General features: G+C 37.5%; 1 protein-coding gene across 3 annotated transcripts in view; it reads left to right on the top strand.

The window, feature by feature from the left end:
- opn7b (opsin 7, group member b) overlaps positions 1 to 11,284 on the top strand; it is an 84,541-nt gene extending 73,257 nt beyond the window's left edge. For 2 of the 3 annotated variants that reach the window (XM_025005735.2, XM_037977098.1), the window contains 2 exons: positions 1,813 to 2,147; positions 2,238 to 11,284. In XM_025005735.2, coding sequence (XP_024861503.1) covers positions 1,813 to 2,147; positions 2,238 to 2,759 — 857 coding nt within the window. In that variant the 3' untranslated portion in view covers positions 2,760 to 11,284. The remainder of the gene's footprint in view (positions 1 to 1,812; positions 2,148 to 2,237) is intronic. The other variant, XM_037977099.1, reaches the window with a different exon arrangement.
- Positions 11,285 to 14,307: the final 3,023 nt, after the last annotated feature.

Genomic DNA, 14,307 nt, shown 5'->3' on the forward strand with positions numbered 1-14,307 from the left:
CTTTTCCATCTTTTAAATATGTAACCCGACAGATGGGGCGTAATAGAACTCCCATATACCAATTCAGATGACATTTGTTCTTATCTTTCTCTTCTAAAATGTAATATCTGAATCCAAACACTTCAGAATTGGACTTTACCTCACAGAACTATGTGACGTGGCCATCTGATTGTGGTATTACGCGTGGCACACTATTTTCTGAGTTACATTCAGATCTGGAAACATTGCGAGTGGAAAATCATTTAGCTTATTTGCTTCAGGAGACATGAAAGTGAGGAAGTATGAAGCTCATGTGTGCAGCTTGGAGAGCACGATGATGGAACTGCACGGCTAATAGACCTTTTAAATAACAATATTAAGGATTACAAGTAAAAATCTCTAACACTCAAAGTCCCTTTCAAAACTTAAGTGGCTCCACCTTAAGATTTATTAACAATATGCCCACAAAAAATCCTTGGCCTTGAGGTACCTGAGGTACCTGTAAAATTACTTCTCAAAGCTTCCAAGATGTGTTACAGCTACTATTATATATTAACATTATTTCATTGAAATGTACTGAACTTGACATCAGGAGCAGAAAAAAACAGTTTGGTGTATACAAAGTTAAAATGTAGAAGCACATATTCGTGAGCTTTTCTTTAAAATGGAGTTCAGTTCTGAGAATGAACAAAGCTGAGGTTGAATCCCTGGCGTGTCACTCGGATAGCTGAATTTTCTGTTCTGTGAAGGCATGTTCTGCCTTAGATAAAAGCCTTCCGCGATGGCTACCTTCCTTAGCTCCGCACAGCTCAGCAAGTGCCACCGGTTGTAATCACACACTCCCACCCTCAGCTTGAAGTGTAAGAGGGGCTGACATCCTGCTGAAGAGGCTGTGTGGTGCCAGATAAGACTGTCTGGGTTCTCCTCCTCACTGATTGTGCACTGAAGACGTCCGTGCCTGAATCAATTATGGCAGAATGCGGTGAGGGCTGTTTGAGTGTTTTTATCGTGTCCCCAATTCACACTTTGGTACAGTAGCAAACAGGAGCTGTACAACTTTTCATACTATGGCATCGAAAGCGTCGTGTCATGAGGCAACTCTGCTCATTTCTCCAGTCGTTTAAAATTGTATTCCAAGACTGCAAATGTTGTCAAGGACCGAGTCCTTGGTTCAAAAAGAAATAATCTAATAAAAGATATGCTCGTTTTGAAAAAAAAAAAAAAATTCCATGCTTCTAAAGCTCAAGAACATGAATCATTGTTCATTAATATTGTGATGAGACGCTCACATGTTCCTTGACCAAGGGCAGCCCTGGGATGAACACAATGCAAGCTGGATAAAGATTGAAAGTTACTGAGAAGGTGCTTTTGAAAAATATTGTAAAAACCTTACTAAAATGTACTTCAATCTGATTTAACCACTCAAACTAGGGCTATTAATGCAGATGTATTGGCAAAAACATGTTAATTGTTTAATAATCTACTCTTGCAAATCTTTTTTCTTCAAAAGAATATCAATAATAGACCAGCAGTAGTGACAATAGCCTTTGAAGAGTTTTAAAAATGCTTCTTTTTAAGTCTTTTCTTTTTTTTCAATCACATACATCAGCTTCAAACAAACCTGCTGGACAATTACCACCAAAAAACAAGGCAGAATTATTCTTACTTGCAAAGAAATTCTTGTTTAACCAACCTGTCACTCCTACAGTTGTAGGATGACTTACCATTATCCTAGTTATTATACTTCAGGAGTGTCTTGTTGTTGCGATGATGATGGTATTTGTTCTTTTTTTAATGGCCTGACAAGTCTCACTCCCCTCTCGCCTTTAACAGGTAACAAGTTCTCCTTCCATCATGCCGGCCTGCTGATTGCCGTCATCTGGTGCTACGCTGGAGTGTTTTCTGTGGGTCCGCTGTCGGGGTGGGGAGAGTACGGGGCGGAGCCCTACGGGACGGCGTGCTGCATCGACTGGCACGGTCCCAGCCAAAATTCTGCATCTATGAGCTACATCATCTGTCTCTTCTTCTTCTGTTACATCGTGCCCTGCACCTTCATCTTTCTGTCCTACACGTTCATCCTGCTGACTGTGCGGGGCTCTCGCCAGGCCGTGCAGCAGCATATGTCTCCACAGAACAAGATCACCAATGCACATGCACTTATTGTTAAGGTAAATGCATAAGCTTACACTGCAAGACTATTTGTACAGTGAATTAGCCAGCAAAGGAATTAATGTTTGCTTAACATGTGTTTCTTTGAGTGTTGTCCTGTTGTTTTTCAGCTTTCAGTGGCAGTTTGCATCGGCTTCCTAATGGCGTGGAGTCCATATGCGATTGTCTCCATGTGGGCGACGTTTGGTAACCCAGCAAATGTACCACCCATGGCTTTTGCGCTGGCAGCTATCTTTGCTAAGTCCTCCACTCTTTACAACCCTATTGTCTATTTGGCCTTCAAGCCCAATTTCCGCAAGTCACTGTGCCGAGACGTAGCCCGCTGCAGGAGCACGCTCTGTGGATGTTTGTGCCAACACGGCTCTGCCCAGAAGGGAACGTGCAGGCAGTCTCATCACATTGAAGAGTGCAATTCTACAAGGCTGTCCAACGGGCTACCGGAGAACCACGGGACCTGCAAACACTGTCCTTGCACTGAACCGGCCACTGGTGCCAGAGAAAACTTTACAGATTACAGCCCCCAGCAGACAGCCAGGATACTGAAAGAATCTGGGCATGCTGAGGTGGCTGTCAGTCAACTCTCCAATGAGCTACAGAGTGACTTCCTTTAGAGGAAAAAACAAACAAACAAACGTGACTGAAAACACTGAGGAAAATAAATGACAAATGGGGAAAAACCATAACAAGAATGAAGAATATAAAACACTCGCTGCATTTTAGGTAAAAGTGGAAGGATAATGAAAACAAAAGGATAGAGACTTTTTGACCAAGAATAAATAATGTTATATTTCTGAGTTTTTAACTTGTCTTATGCCTCAAATATGTAATACTGCCAAAATAAAAGAAGAAAAAAGAAAAGGTGACTACATAGTTAAATGGAGTAGCAATATGTCATACAGCCCAGTACCAATGGAGGTACTTTCATTCATGGTACTTACAGGGGTATGTACAGGGTACCCCCCCCCCCATAGTTACCCAGTACATACCCCTTCATGTAGCCTGTAGGTATTATTGTGTAAGTGTCCTGTAAGTACCTCTGTAAGTACCATTTATGTGCCCCACAGGTTAAGACTGTATTATATATCACTACTTTAAATGCCAACACAAAAGATTAAGGGAGCTTAGCAGTTCACAATGCAGAAATGAAGGTCTGTCAGATCACATTAAGCAGCAGTAACTTTTTTATCATTCTGAACAATCAATATGAAGCAAACATGAGTAAGGAGTCACCATGCAAATCAGATAACGCTGGATTCAGAGGGAGGAATCAAGACTGAAACTTTCTACTTGCTAATCTATCCTTTATGTGTTTTATATTTAAGTGCTGTACTCAATGATATATTTGGATTGATTTATGCATGCGCTGAGCTGAAGGACCACAGGGTTGCTGCTCTTATTTTAAATTAGGGTTATGTCCTGATCGCTAAGGGTAAAACAAGGTTTTCAAAGCTACAGTCGATTTACCAAAAGTGTGGTGAACTCTGTATTTATCTTTATAAACTAAGTTATTTGAAGCGGGGATGAACAAAGTGCATAAAAAGATATCTGAGGTGAATGCCAGTTTTACTTGTTTTAAAATGAACACTGAGTTTAGAGGGCAGCACTCATCTATCTGCAGGGGAGAAAAGACTGTGCTGTCAATGTCTGTTTTGACTAAACACTTTAAATGAAACACTTCAGATGGTTGAATGTACATCAGGACCAGGATGTAAAACAAGCTGCAAATTATTTAGTTGGTAAATAATTATTCCCCCCATTTTATTAATTATAGGTTAATTATTAGATAATGAGATTATGGAGCAGAAATGCATGTTTCTTGAATTAAACTCTGTTTCCTTGTTCAGTAATGCGGTCTTGACACTTGGATATAATCTAAAGCAGTAATTTGTTGTTAGGTGATGGATGTTCTTTTTCATCATAACTCCTGATCTCTGGTGGAGAAGTACCCCATCATGTTGGGAATCAGAAATAATTTTTAGCTATCACAAGAAATCTGTGTTTCTAGGTCAAAATAATTCATTATATTAACCTACTATCTAAAGTAAACTAGCTTTATTGTCTCCAAATAACCAGATAATTAACTTTTTTTTAAAGCGTTATTATCTTAAGATGTAATGAAAATACATTTCTAAGCACGTCCTCTCTTAGCTTTTGTACTTTCATGAAACAAAATCAAAGCAAAAATGGCTCATCGACACACTGATGAACACATATTCAACTGCACACCTCCTTTAGGTGTCTTATTCTATAAAAGGTTGAGGTGGTAGGAAGTTAAACTACTCCTGTATTTTTTACATCAAGGGGCTAAGATTTATATGATTTATGTTAGTACATGTGGCAAAATATTTGAAAAACCTTGGCAAAGTAAGAGACAAGCGGCCAGATAAGCCGGTTCTTGAGCCTGGATTTGAAAACTCTGCTTGGCTATTTCACAGCGTTGAAGGAGGATAAGCTTTATCTTTCACTGGACTGCTTAAATATAGTGAGACACAGCTATAGATCATAGTTACTTACATAAGTTGACAGTGTATTTTGGGTTTGATACGCAGAGTACGAAGAAAATTGACACATTTATCATGATACTGTTCTGATGTAATGAGGAAACACTACATGTCCACATGTGAATACATGGAAGCTGTCTTCAGTTCACGTCTTGCCTGTTGTTCGAAAAAAAAGAATTTGTAACACGAGAGACAGAAAGCTTTGCCTCAAGACCAGCTAACATTAATCCAATAAAAATCATCCACTAACCATAACTGAGCCTAACCACAGTGGTTGACCAGAAAGCAGGTTATTACTTCCCCCTCTAGCACAACAGGCCACCAAAAGATATAAGCTCGATTAGATCTGCGTGATTGTACAGTATGTTGTGGTTTACTGGCACAGCTTTCTAAATTCCTTGAATCAGAGTGCTGAAAGTAGAGACCATAGTTTGTGGAAATGACACAAACTAACTGAATGCAAAAGGATCCCCAAACATTTCCTTACTTTTTGATCGTCATAAAATATTTTGCCTGAGGTCATGTGAAACAACCAGGTCACCAATTGTAGTGAACTCCGCTGCTTACTTAAAATGATTGCTCTCAAATAGCTGAATACTCCTTGAAAAAAGAAATCTCTATATAAACTAGACCCTGGAGTGGCTTTTCACACAAAACTAACTTTTGGGGTTAGATGCTTGCTAGCAAAGGGCTACCAACTCTTTAAACTTTGCGTCTCCTTCACGATACCAAAAACTCTCCCTTTCAGCTCATCTTGCCGGTCTTGCCCCTCTGGTAAAGAAATAAACCGGACTCAGTGTTAGTCATCAGGGTAAACAGCACACTCAGTGAAACAATCGCATACAAGCTAGTGTGATTAAATAGTCGTTTCTACCTCTTTAATTCCAAAATGGAGGATAAAGACTATTTCTCTTATGATAATTCTGAAGATTTATTAAGTGGTCTCAAAGTTGAGTGTGGTGACTACAAAACACTGGATTTAACTCTAGGATTACATTTTTTTACAATGCTTTATTCTAATTTTCACTACAAACCCTAGTTGTCAGCAATAGAGAACAATACAAAAACTTTAGGAGTGACATTTCTAATAAACAATTGTTATTTTAGTAAACTCTCCTTTTGGTTATAATATAACATCACCTCATTTCCACAGTAAAACTCTGTGATTTGCCTGTATAACATGAAGCTGGCCTTCTGCATTGATATTTGGCATAAATAATCAGGTGCATCCAATATATTCCTGCCGGGCATTTCTTTTCGCACCTCCTTAAACTTTGAAGTACCTGGCTGTTTTAAGAAAGTAGTTGGTTTAGTTGGTTTTAACCCCTGGGCAGTTTTCTTTTACCAAACCTAAATTGGGACTTCTTGTTGTTATTCATAAATTTAGAAAATTATCCCAAAAACAAATTGTAACAAAAAGAATAAAAGCGACTGAACATCTTTAGTCCCGTCAAGTCAAACGACATTATTATTTGAGCCCTCTTCTAATCCCAGCCCAGACTTGTGAAGATCAAGTGTGAAACCTTTAACACTGAGCTGTGGGATGAAATGAAGGACGCCTCAGGCTGTCTGTAGCCTGAGTTTATTTCAGCCGACATGTGTAGCTACATGTGGAAACTTTACTGACATGAAAAGAAGCAACATTTTCAGAGGCAAACAGGCCTTTTTAGCAGACATTAGAAGGTCTTATGAGAATGTTGGTGACAGTGGTGTCATCTTTATTGTTTAATCTCCAGTATGTTTTCAACAACTTTAACTTTAATGGGTTATAAGGTCGCAGTTCATTACTGTCTTGTTATGTAACCCCCGAGATGAAATGAAAAGAAATAAGAAGTATACAGCTGTGAAAGCCATGGGTGGATGCTTAGTCTAGAAAGAAAACAAAATGGTTGTACTCTCTTGATGTCCTTTGCCCTGATGGTGGTTTCATGCTGACTGAAACTGGTTTGAAATGAGAAATGATTGTAAAAACCTAAGAGTCAGTGAAATGAAGGGGGAGCTTTATGTTTATCATGCAGCAACCAAAAGATACAGTCATTTTAAGACTCACTGTCAAAGCCAAAATGCTGTTTTGGACACTCATATTTTTTCTACCAATATGCAGATTAACTATGAGAAGATTAAACATATCAAAGACGTGCTGGAGGCTCTTTGTCAGGCCCAACTTTGTGGCCGAAGACGGACATACAAACCAGGAAAAACACAACTGTGAAGCATCTAATGTCTCTTTTTTTCTGTTTTATTTAAAATTGAAATACGACACGGACCTATCGGTGTTTATTCCTTATCCTGAGCCATTCCCACCTGGGTCATATACTGGCTTTAGTCATATAATTAATATGCTGTATATATCTGCATGTGTGTAGATATTTGTTTGCAAAGATGCCAAAAGTAATTCAAGTATTATTTACATCAGCCGGAATGGCTACATAGGATGGAAAAATCTCTTGCAGTGTCTTGAAATGGGGATGAAGGGTTTTTATTTTTTTATGTTCAAGCTTCAGATGAGTCACTTTCATGAAGTTTCCAAAAATGTTTCTTCTTATCATGTCTAAAAGGAGTAAGCTGCTTATGTATTTGTGAGGTCCCTCCCTGCAGCTGGAGTCTATTTTAATTTAAATTTTTAAAGTTGGCTTGAAACATCTCAGACAGTGCTTCACATATTTATGTGTTTCTTGAACACTGGAGTGTTATTTTTTTGTTTTTGTTTTTTGCTGTTTTATTGAAAGTCTCTAACATGCCAATAATAATGCCCAAACAAGTTCCTGGTTATTGTCTGGCCGGAAACATATACAGTAATTGACTTGCAAATTGAGCATATCATCAACATCAGTATGAATCTACAACCCTAGTGTGAAGCTGTTCGAACTGATTGTCCTAATTTAGCTCAGATTTCCACCACAGAGATTCATTTCCACAGCCACAGCATTGCAAGCGGGAAATGGGGTCTTTTATAGTTTAATTGTATTTTTTGTGCAGCTTTTATGAAGGGGATTTTATTACCCAGTTTATTATAAAACTGACCAAAAAAAAAGTTAAGTACCCAGAAGAAATAGTGCAATTTGAATACAATTGGGTCCACATGCTAACCAGCTACAGATATGTAAATGATTTGATGTGCAAGGACTTGGCACACAGCGAGCATAAGTGGTAACGTGAGTGGAGTGAAAGTGTAATCAGGTAGTTGCTGGAGCATCCAATAAATGGAAAACAGTGAGTGAAGATCACCAGCCTCAGGATGCCTGGCAGATGCATTAGACAGCATTCCCAGCACTTGACTGAGCTTGAACACATTGGGTCACATTGTAGGTTTGCATGAGGATGGGTAGTTGTATTGTGTAACTGAACAACATATGAGACATACAAATGTTGGAACCAAAGGGTATGAGAGCACCTACATACATCATGAACATTGCGGTCACCCAGAACAGACCACACCAAAGGAGGACAGTTGTATTACATATCAAGCATTACAGAACTCCATGACACCTGTGCCATGTCTCAGTGACTGGCATCAGCTCGACTTCTCCTTCCCATGCATGGGCTGCTTTTAAAACTAGAGCAGAAAGGGCAGCTTTTGGAGTTGTGCCATAACCAGGAGGCATGGACTGACGATGAGCAACTGATAGTGGAACAGTGTTTCATCAGCGACACCCAGCCTGCAGCTTCATGGCTCGCCCCTCCTGAGACAACATCCTAGTATAATCTTTCAACAAGACGTGTGTGTCTGTGGACTTCCTGTGTCATGTGGAGGTTCCCTGGTGGCCAACTAAGTCCTCCGATCTTTCCTCAATCAAACATGTGGGATCACCTCATGCGTCAGCTTCAACTCTGTGCTGATCTGCCAGATCTCGAGGGTAGAAAGTCTGCAGGCCCAGTTGCCTCAGGAGAGGTACGCCAGTGTGACTCTGTTCGCCAAATCCCTGCTTATGTCCAGGCCCGAGGAGAACCAGCAGTGTGCCCATACACTCAGCTTCATAAGGATAATAAAGTTGGCAGTACAGTCAATTGACCTTCAAGCACATGCAGTTTCATTTCATTTCCACCACTTCGTCTGGATGCTTAACTTGTTTTTATTCAGAGAGTGTATATTAGCTGCTCAATTTAAATGTGAAGAATCAGGCATTCATCGTTAAGAACTTCATGCAGCAAAAAAAAAAAAAAACTGCTCATCCAAGTGTAATTCCACCCCCTCAGCTACATGCTTAATTACAGAGAAATCAAAGCGCTGATGTGGCAGAAGTATTTATGAAACACCTCAAGCTGCATGCAGTTATCATTCTCACCCGCATTATAAAATCTGCTGTTTTCATCAGTACATAAAAGGCGTCTCATCAATGCTTTTTGTTCGACGTGTTCCCCTCAACGCTGAATCTTATCTGTGGAAATGTAGCCTCAAAACATAAATGCCTTGTTGGTTCTGTTCTGGAAGGGAGACTTTGAGTCAGCAGATTTTTATGCAACATTCAGAGTGGTTTATGTATCAAACTTTGGATGCACTAAGGCCCAATATCTTTATGTATCGCTGTCTTACGCACTCATTTAGTTGTAAATAAATACAATCAGTCAAGATGCAACTAGAATGTTTAATTTGTGACAACAAAGTCAAATGACAAGAAGCCCTTTGCAAAAGAAATTGTTTCTTTGAAATGCACTTTATTCTGTTGGCATATGTAAATATAAATACTTTAGCAGACCCTCTCACCCCCAGTTATTGAGACATAATCAAGACTGAATGTGATGTTTTGTACATATATGTATGTTTATACATGAAAAAGTTTTATCTTTACAGCTTGTAAAAATGTATTATTATGCTGCAATTATTAAATTATTATGATTGTTGTCAGTGAAGTTTCAAATGCACTGTGAAAATGTTTACAGCTATTGTTTTGTTCAAAAACAGAGATTATGTAAAAAAAAAAAAAAAAGCTGGATACAGAGAGAAGAGATTTTTTTTTTTTTTTTTTTTTTGAGGAAAATTAAATGGTGAATAAATACAATGCAGGACTCAGTAAATGAGTATTTTACTTTTTTTTTATAATTTCTAGTAAATCAGTGCTAACCTTTACATCTGGAAAAGATAACAGCACAAAATAAAAAAGTTAGGGAACTTTTTTCTTAATTTGGATTTTGATTTAGTAGGCCTATACTTTAAATTTATTATCTGATATTATTAGCATGGTTCAGGATGACTTCATGATACACGACTGGATTTGAATATGACTTTTTTTATACCCTGTAACAACATTTGCAATCTTTTATTAATATGTCATAATATATATTAGATATCTGTCACTCTGGACTGTTAATTTTACTGACTGTCTGACTAAGAATCCAAACAGAAAACAGATTTTATCAGTGAAACCTCATATTACCAAGCTCCTGGGATGAATAAAACCCTTCTCGGGTAATATTCTTTATCAAAATTGTGCATAATTTCATAAAAGTTTTATTTAATTTGGAACCTTTACTTTTATTTAATCATCATCTCTGTCTTAGCTGTAATTATCCTTCTGCATCCTATTTTTATCACTTGTTTTTAAAGATCATTCTTCAGTGATATAGTCCCTCAAATCCCCAACCTCACACATATAAGAAGAACCTAATCAGTGTCAGCTGTAAGTATTTAATTCATCCAACAGCACAGGAAATCTTCTTCATTGTACCATGTGTATAAAGCGATACACCACTCCTTTTGGAGATGCTTAAATGCTGAATGAAAACAGCAGATATGAAGCACAAAACACTGAAGAAATGTTAGTTTTCTTTTAAATTTTGTAAAGGTCCATGTGTTTGTGATAGCTGTGGACCACTGTTGGTGCTACAATGAAAAAATACTAAATGTTCAGGCTTTGTTTTGCACGCAAAGACATCCTGTTGAACTAAGAGTTTGATGAACAAGGGCGTCTGAGGGCTCCTTTCATTTGGTGTGAGATTAGTTTGGACAGTATGAAACTGAAAGCCCGAAAGCAGAGGTTTCACACCGATGTGTGTGAGATGATGAGCTTCCAGTCTGATTGTTTTTTTTTCCTCCCTTTCAGTTTTACTTAACCTACTGAGTTTCCCTGAGCTTCATAGCTCCTTATTGCTGTCAAGAGAGTCCCAGAAGTGTTAATAAAAGATGAGAGAAGCAGCTCAGGTGATAAGAAAAAAAAATGGTACACTAGCTTCTTGTAAGGATTTCAGGGCAGTGTAATGTCCACACTGTAGTTGTTATTTGGTGTTAAATTGGTTCACATACTGAGGACAAATTCCAGCCATAGCTTAGATAAGTGATGTCTCTACTCTGTGACATAATTTGTGACATAAAAATATAAGATTTTTGTAAAAAAAACTTTCAAAATTATTATCCATCCCTCCTGGTCATCTTGAATTAAGCCCCATCCCCTTTAACTCTTGTGTTTCCATGTTTCTCTGCCTTGTGCATTCAAACTCAGGAGAAATCAATAGAAGAAATAACTATTAGGTTCAAAGTTTTATTCTTTGCAGTGAATCCATTTCTTTTTTCCTATTTGAAAACTCGTGGTGTTTTATAAATGCCCTTTTTCTACAAGGAAGGTTATGTTTTCATTCACATCATATCTATTTGTTATTTTTTTTATTTAGAGAATCGAATCTGGTATGTAATAAAAAAAGAAACTTCAGTGCAACGAATACATTTTTTTTTTCTCTCAACACTACGTTAGTAACTTTTCCAACTTTAAACTGAGACAAAACTTGTTTTTGAACGTCTTTCAACAAAAGACATGTTTTAAAAAAAAATAATCTGATGCTGCTTTTTCTATTTTCCACATTTTCGTCTGGTTGTGTCCTTGCACACCTGGTCGATTGCATTAACCCCGCAGATTTAGATGTAGCCGAGAGAGTTGCACTGTACGTAGACAGATGGACATTATTTGGCTGATTCACCTTAACAAGATGTCCCTGCTGAACACCATCTGCCAAAATATCTGCGCTCTGCCAGGTCTGCATCAGAGCAGGATGGAGATGTATGTGTGCTGGAAACTGAACTGGCTGCAGCAGCAACGTCTTATGTTATGGCACTCATGAAATGCTTGATATATTGAAGATTATCTTTATTATTGTTTATTATCTGACCTTGATGGCAGATTTTTTAAAGAAAATCAAATAGGAAAGTTTATAAAACATGATTTATTTTTATTAACCTATACAATTCATATAATGGGAACTATCTCCAATGTTGTCCGTTTTGCTTTTCTTTTTTTAAAAAAAAAGTTTCTGGGATACAAATAATGAAGTTTGAACATTCATCCATGCCTGCGTGAGTTTTTCTCAGATACTCCAGATATCTCCCTCAGCCAAGAAATCATGAATACTAAACTGAATGAATATGAATTTGTATTTTTCTTTTTTTGTGTGTGTTTTTGTAACGGGACCTGGGTGTCTTGATCCAGTAAAACTGAACTAGACTCTGTTCACCTTGTGACATCGAACTGAATTAAATATAAACACTTCATGAACGAATGTTTAGAGCTGAAGTGGAATGTGTCACACAGACTTTTATGATACATTTTCACTTATGTTTCAGTGAAATATTTGGCCTAGTCTCTGATTCTTGAAAACATAAACACAGAACATCCCTTCAGTGTCCCTTGACAGTAAATTCCTTTGGGTTGTGATCAGGGGAGAATATGTTTTTGAAGGCCCTGTCTATGCACATCTTTGTTTGTTGAGCCCACCAATAAATTCTAATGAGAAATTTAAAAAATTCACTGGTTTTAATCTGATCTGTCTGTAAAATGTTCTTGGTATTAAATGATGGCGTTATTGACTGAATAGATTGAATTAAGTCAAAGAACATTCATTGTCTTTCGTGCCTTGGCTGTGAAAGTTTATATTTACTGATTTAGTTCCTCTCTAGAAATAGTAATGAGGTGCTAACAAAAAAAAAAACCAACTGATTTTAGATGGAATGAAACCTTTTACAGTTTCTTACTTTGAAAATATTCTTTTACTTTCTTTTTGTGTTCGCACCAACATTTTCCCATCTTCCTCTTCTTCTTTTTTCTGCTGGACTTGCTTTCATGTCTTATAAAGTGAAGTTGTGTTGCCCACAGGCAGACTTTCCAAAAACAAATAGTTATCTCAGACTGACCGCCCTTGTCTTCTCTCCCACACTCTGCAGTAGATTGAACTAAATTGCCCCACATTGCCAGTAAAAGTAAATTTCACCGTGTAACATTAACGTCTAATTTCCGACTCGTAAATATGTCAACCAGTAACACCGGATATTAGTCTAATTTGATCCTCTGTCTGGCTGAACTTTAAAAAGGCTCCAAAAGTTTCAAGAGCCACATCATCTGTCGCACTGTCAGTGTGTTTGTGAAATTAAACAAGCATCACAATCAAAACTCACAAATGCACTGAGGGTTTTTTTTCTACAATAAAAGGGGAAAAAATAATCTTCTGATCAGCCAGTATTAATGTTTCAGAAGTAAATTTTTTTTACTGTCTGATATTTTTCATCTTAAGTCCTAATATTATCATTCAAGTTCAGATTTTCCTGTACACCCCTGATATAAAGATCTATAAAAATTAAATCCCTGCTCTGACACTTGATCGAGTGTTACATGTCCACCAGGAAGGACTCCCTCAGGTGAATGGTTAGGGTAGACGTGGAGCTATGAGTTGAACTACTTACATTTTTATACATTACATTTAAAGAGCACTGTTCTCTTTATCACTTGTCTTTATTCATTTAAATCTATTTTAATCCTCATCCTTTTTAATTTAATTACATATACTGCTGTTGTAGCGACTGCCATCAAAGTGAATTTTGCTGTGTAAAAGTGTGTAATCAAGCACTTTGAACCACCTTGTTGCTGAAAAGTGCTATAAAAATTAATTTGACTTGACTTGACTTTAATCATAATAAAAATACTTTCTTACATGATGATAATTTTGAAAAAGTTATATTTTGGCTGGCTGTTTTGAGTGTCCTTAAATGCCTTTTCTGTGTGGACACTAGACTGAAACAATAAAAAAAAATGTTTGCATATTCCCAAAAACCTTTCTTGTTTTCATGGTATAATGAGTGTAGTTTGGATATTCCATCATTTTTTTTCTGGCTGAGTTCTTAATCAAAAAGAAGCTGAATGTTTTATTGAACACGTCTGAGGGAGACAGAGCTTCTTTTACCACTTAGCTCTAGATCGTGTCCTAAATTTAAGCCTCTATGTTGTTTTATAAATGTTCCTTCAGTCGAGCTGAAACACTGTTTGCTTTGAACCTAAACGTGTCAGATGTTGTACTTTTTTCTTCTTTCCTAAACTTTTCTTTTCAGTGCAAATTTTCACATCTCTTAATGATGACAAAACAAAATAAAACTACTTCTAACGATGTGAGTCGTACATTTCTGACTCTCTGGTCTGCTTTAAAAGGCATGCGCTAAAATGAAATGGGTGAAGTTCACTGTAATGAAGGTCTTCATTACTTGGCTGAGAACACTTGAAGTGTGTTGAATAATGAAAGAAACAGGTACAAACAGATTGAAGCAGTTTATTGAATTGTGTGTTTTTGTACAGTGGCATCCCAGCTGGAACTGATGGTGTCCTGTTAAAAGACAAAAAGTATTGTGACTGTTTAAAATGTTTGAAAGCTTTGTGTGGGTGTGGCTTACCTCTGTCTCTTCCTCTGC

This window comes from Kryptolebias marmoratus, linkage group LG8, assembly GCF_001649575.2.
Source record: "Kryptolebias marmoratus isolate JLee-2015 linkage group LG8, ASM164957v2, whole genome shotgun sequence".
Taxonomy (NCBI): Eukaryota; Metazoa; Chordata; class Actinopteri; order Cyprinodontiformes; family Rivulidae; genus Kryptolebias; species Kryptolebias marmoratus.